The sequence below is a fragment of the Engraulis encrasicolus genome, chromosome 23 (assembly GCF_034702125.1).
Source record: "Engraulis encrasicolus isolate BLACKSEA-1 chromosome 23, IST_EnEncr_1.0, whole genome shotgun sequence".
In the NCBI taxonomy this organism is placed as follows: Eukaryota; Metazoa; Chordata; class Actinopteri; order Clupeiformes; family Engraulidae; genus Engraulis; species Engraulis encrasicolus.
The window spans coordinates 24,765,778-24,771,777 of record NC_085879.1 but is presented as its reverse complement, the minus strand read 5'-3'; the positions used below and the strand labels follow the sequence as shown (position 1 = coordinate 24,771,777).

Below are 6,000 nucleotides of genomic sequence, written 5' to 3'. Positions count from 1 at the left end.
AAATCCATTTCATGGATTAGACAGAACATGAGCAAATATTTTCTCTTCAAAATCTCAATCAAATACTAAGGCATTTAAAGTGATAGTTGTACCCAAGTACAGTGTGGAGCACAGTGTGGAGAGGGAGGATTACAAAGTTGTGCCGACCGTGAATCGTGAACTGGCTCTATTTCGCTCCGTGTTCCGTTACGAAACACACAATCATTTAGACTTACAAGGCGGCGGCCGGTACGGACAGATGGCAAGTTGGAGAGCGCCAGAGACCTGGAGTGTGGCTTGTTAGTAGGAGACACAGACAGGAATGACACTCTCCTGGTATCTCTTTCCTTTAGGCTGATCTCTCGCTCGCTCGCTCTCTTGCTCTCTTGCTCTCTTGCTCTCTGTCTCGCATGCTATCTCTTTCTCTCTCTTTTTCTGTCTTTCTCTGTCTTTCTGTCTCTCTCCATCTCTGTATCTCTCTCCATCTCTGTATCTCTCTCCATCTCTGTATCTCTCTCCATCTCCGTCTCTCTCTCTCCATCTCTTTCTCTCTCCATCTCTTTCTCTCTCTCCATCTCTCTCCGTCTCTCTCCTTCTCCGTCTCTCTCTCCCTCTCTCTCTCTATCTCTCTCCCTCTCTCTCTCTCAGTCTCTCTCTCTCTCAACATTACAAGACTGCAAAGCTTCTCTCCATCTCACTTCCTCCTGCCCCAACCCCCTCTCTCTCTCTCTCTCTCTCTCTCTCTCTCTCTCTCTCTCTCTGAGATGCGGACGGGGCAGGAAGGACCAGACAGCAGGAAGAAGGCAGGGAAGCAGCTGAGGTCCTGCACCTCGCAGTTGCCACTTCCTGTTCTGTTTTTATTGGCCGCCCTTGGGAGTTCTACTGGCTTCCCATTGGCTGGCGGAGCTTTTTCTGTTATCCCCCTGCGTAGATAAATGTGCTGCATCCTTCCTTTCACTGTTGGAAGGAAACAAAAGGCATCCTTGGTGATGTGTGTTTTTGGACGTACAAAAAAAATAGTGTGTGGACAGATTGTGAGACGTGACGTCATTCAATGTTTCAATCCCTGTTCTCACTCACTCACTCACTCACTCACTCACTCACTCACTCACTCACTCACTCACTCACTCACTCACTCACTCACTCACTCACTCACTCACGCACTCACTCACTCACTCACTCACTCACACACTCACACACACACACACACACACTCACCGTTCAAATGTTGTTTGTTGTTTGGCGTGTCGTGTGTCCTGGCCTGTTGTGTGGCGTAAAGCTTGTCTGCAAGCTGGTGGCAGGATCTGATCTGAGCTGATCGAGTCTGATTGCGTGTGCTGCTGCTGCTGACGAGAAGCCTTGTTGCCTGATCTCTTGGCATGGCAGCCCTGCCTTGCCCTGTGTTGTGCTGGCTCAGACAACAAGACTAATGGCCAGCCAGGGTGCGGTGGGGTGGGGTGGGGTGCAGTGGGCACTCGGAATGTTTGTTTGCTCTCCGTCTTACGCACCACGAGGCCCGGGCAGGTGAAAGACCTTGGTGTCGTTACTGTGGATGCACAGAGGTCACTTAGTGTGCACACACACATATACACACACACACACACACACACAATCAGTCGGTCTGTGTCCGCACGCACGCAGTGTCTGTTTACTCAGTAGATGCCCATGTTCGTGTAAAGGGCCAACGCTTGTGGTCATTGTATGTGAAATAAGCCGTGAAGGAATTCAGGGAAAATAACTCAAAGAAACCCTGGCTTGCGAGTTGCTCTGTGTTTGCATAGAGGCTACAGGTTGCACAGTAATTGAAAGTGAATTTGCACAGAAGTCACTGACCCCACAAAGTAACAAATAAAAACATTGCTTTTTAGTGTGTGTTTTATAGAAAACCAGTTTTCCAGGTTGACACCTGTTCGAGTAGAGGGCAAAGCTCAGTTATTTTATGTGAAATAGGCACATGAAGGATTTAATGACAAATCGGTGCAAAAAAAAGAAAATCAAGTTTTGCTCAGCTGTTTGCATGCCCCGTGTTTACATACAGGGGCCAGTTTACAGTCTTTATAATATGTGAAACGAGCATGCGAAGGAATTCATCAGTGATTAAAAAACAAAAAACGTTCCTGGTCTTTGTGTGCGGTCTGTTTGTGTCCAGAGGCCACAGTTTACAGTCATCATATGGGCAATTCATGACAAATTTAAAAAAAAAACGGCGGAGAAAAGAAATGAACCTTGACCTTGCATGTGTTTGTGTTTGTGTGTGTTTGTTTACTTTTGTGTTGCTAGGAGCTGGAGCAGCAGAAGTCCATCTACACCAAAGGCTGCGTGGGCCAGTTTGAGAAGTGGCTTCAGGACAACCTCATCGTAGTGGCTGGGATCTTTGTCGGCATTGCACTGCTACAGGTATTGCCACTCTGCTCATACAGAATTGTGCAATTATGTTGTTTTCTATCCATGCATCTTCTACTCCCCTCGTCTCGTTAGCGGCATCTCTTAATTTCCTTCATTTCCTTTGGGGATCAATAAATGCCATCAATATCGCTACCGTAGCTCTCTTCAGTCTCTGCTGCACTCGATTGAACTACGATCACCATGTTGTTTCCGGTGGAATCATTTCCAACCTTCTCACCACATCTCCCACCTACATCTCTTAATTCCCTTTCCTTTGGGTATCAATAAAATACCATACTATCACACTCGCACTATGGTCAAACTGTTTTGTGTAGAGGCATCTCCCAGACTCCCTCTCACTCGCTACACTCTACGTCTTAAAGGAACAAGTGATTAAACTTTGGTGGTGACCCGGATCACGATCTTGTTCTGTGTTGTTTTCTATGGAGGGGTCTCCTACCTAACCCTCCCACCTCGTTTGCTTAGGGATTAATAAATCCTGTATCTGCACTCAGATTTCTGAGCTATCTTCTCCCTACTCTAGATTGAGATTTAATATACCTGTACGGGTTATCATTCCACACAACAATTCACTTCCAGTTTAAATGAAATGTGTGTAGTAGGGATGGCACAAACCGCACCGAAAACCGAAACCGTACAATTCACACACATACCGAACCGAACCGTGCAATCCATCGCAAACCGCAATTCATGTACTGCCCAGAAAAATATGTAAAACATATTCTAGACAGATCTAGAACAGATTCTAGGAGTATCTTATCCAGTCTCTCTGATTAAAACATTAGCGTATAAGACCAGATCAGAGGATGACACAATTAAAATCACACCATTTTCACATTATAAGCCTATACAAACCATATGTAGGATATTTAGCGATAAGTCCGATTCTATTAGCCAGTGCACCATTTATCATGAACTAAAAAAAAAGAACCGTAGAGAACCGAAAACCGTGACCTTGACACCGTGATATGAACCGAACCGTGAATTTTGTGAACCGTACCACCCCTAGTGTGTAGCAATAATTCTCTTTAAAAGACAATGAAGACTAATTACTGTAAATGACTGTAATGCTAATTCTACCCTACTGTACTCCTAGTCGTGGTAATAGTTTCATTATGTTGTGTAGTGTGGAGGCACCTCATTATGTGGTGTCATGTTGTGTGGGCGTTTACAAATGCAGTGAGGTTTTTCTGGACTCACTACTGCCATCTGCAGGTCATTGCTTGCTCTAGTTTAGTCCGAAGATGGAAACGGGAGAAATGAAATAATTTTTGTACAAGAATCAAATGGCAGGTGATTGATTGCCTTGAAATAAATAGTGCCGCATTGTCTATGTTTATATATATATATATATATATATATATATATATATATATATATATATATATATGAAGAGTTCAGATGCAAAACCCCCTAACTCCATTTCTGAAGACCTGCACTTCTATATTTTTAGAGAACCCCGTTGTTGGTTTGGTTTACATTCATGTACTTGATAATACATAGAAATAGTTATATTACATAAATAAAATAAAAACATATGCAATTTTTATAGCTTTGTATTAAATAAAAATAAATTAAGATTATTTTCTGAAATGGCACTTAGGGGGTTTTGCATCTGAACTCTTCATATATACAGTGCCCTCCATAATTATTGGCACCCCTGGTTGAGATGTGTTAAAAGCCTTAAAATAAATTCAGTGTTTATTGCAGAAGAATACTGTCACACTGAAAATTGTAGGAAAATGTAGCCTTCAACTCAAATGAATTGTAAGAAAATAAAAAAATCCCTGACTAAAAAATAATTATTTTTCATTAAATCACCTGTTCCACAATTATTGGCACCCTTAACAATTCCCAGGAAATAAATATAATTGAAGCATTTCTGTCATTTCTACAGTAGTTTACAAAGTTTACCAGAGTATGTAGGAACATTTAATTAGTAATTCATCACTTCCTGTTTCCCTGGGGTATAAATATGACGTGACACCGAGGCCATTCCTCTTATCCACTCTTAAACATGGGAAAGACAAAGGAACACAGCATACAAGTGAGGCAGATGTGCGTCGACCTTCACAGGTCAGGCAGAGGCTACAAGAAGATTGCCACTCAACTGCAGCTGCCCATATCCACTGTGAGAGGAATAATTAAGAAGTTCAAAACAACTGGAACAGTGGTAAACAAGCCTGGACGAGGACCCAAGTTTATTTTGCCACCACGCACAGTGAGGAGGATGGTAAGAGAAATACAAAGATCTCCAAAGCTCACTGTTACAGAATTACAACAAATGGTAGCATCCTGGGGTCACAAAGTCTCCAAATCAACCATACACGCCAACAAGCTGTTTGGGAGGCATGCACGGAGACAACCTTTCCTCACTCACAGTCATAAACGCAAGCGTCTGGAGTTCGCCAAGCGGTATTGGGGCTTCAACTGGGACCGTGTGCTTTGGTCAGATGAGACCAAGATTGAGCTTTTTGGCAACAAACACTCTAAGTGGGTCTGGCGTACATCGAAAGATGCGCATGCTGAAAAGCACCTCATACCCACTGTGAAGTATGGGGGTGGGTCAGTGATGCTGTGGGGCTGTTTCGCTTCCAAAGGCCCTGGGAACCTTGTTAGGGTGCATGGCATCATGAATGCTTTGAAATACCAGGACATTTTAAATCTAAATCTGTTGCCCTCTGCCCGAAAGCTGAAGCTGGGTCGTCACTGGGTCTTTCAGCAAGACAATGACCCTAAACATATGATCTACACAGAAATGGTTCACCAGACACAAAATCAAGCTCCTCCCATGGCCATCTCAGTCCCCTGACCTCAACCCCATTGAGAACCTGTGGGGTGAGCTGAAGAGGAGAGTACAGAGGAGAGGACCCAGGTCTCTGGATGATTTAGAGAGATTCTGCAAAGAGGAATGGCTGAAGATCCCTCTTTCTGTCTTTTCCCATCTTGTGAAACATTATAGGAGAAGATTAGGTGCTGTTTTGTTGGCAAAAGGGGGTTGTACAAAATATTAACACCAGGGGTGCTAATAATTGTGACACACATTATTTGATGTCAAATAATTATTTCTTTATGTGGGATTTTTTTCCCCACTGAATAAATGCACTTGTATTGAAGGTTGGATTTTTCTCTTTTTTTCCATTAAGGTCCCATATTATTTAGAAAAAAAATAAAATAATTGGAAGCTAAAAAACACATCTCAACCAGGGGTGCCAATAATTATGGAGGGCACTGTATATATATATATATTATCATGAATTTGTTTATAAATCTCCATTTTAGTTGAACAAACCTTTTGCAGCCTTTGAATAATTTATCTATGAGTGAAAAACAAAAACAAAACTTTGGGAAATACAAAAACATGCTTGAACACAACAGAAATTGTTATTTAGATTAGTGTATTTCTATCAAAGTGAAACCCTGCCAATTAAACATGGGGGGAATTAAGAGGTGTCGAAGGCCATTTCATTGCATTGACGTTGTTCTCTATTTCATGGAAGGGTTTACTTTTAAGGATAGCAGTTTAGTGTATCCTAATTACTCTGTATTGCCACAATATAATGGGACCATTTCCTAATTTCATTTTTGAAAAAAAAGCATATTTTTCCCCCATCA

General features: G+C 42.4%; 1 protein-coding gene across 1 annotated transcript in view; it reads left to right on the top strand.

The window, feature by feature from the left end:
* tspan17 (tetraspanin 17) overlaps nt 1–6,000 on the top strand; it is a 52,793-nt gene that overhangs the window by 41,026 nt on the left and 5,767 nt on the right. The window contains exon 7 of the mRNA XM_063190150.1: nt 2,260–2,376. Coding sequence (XP_063046220.1) covers nt 2,260–2,376 — 117 coding nt within the window. The remainder of the gene's footprint in view (nt 1–2,259; nt 2,377–6,000) is intronic.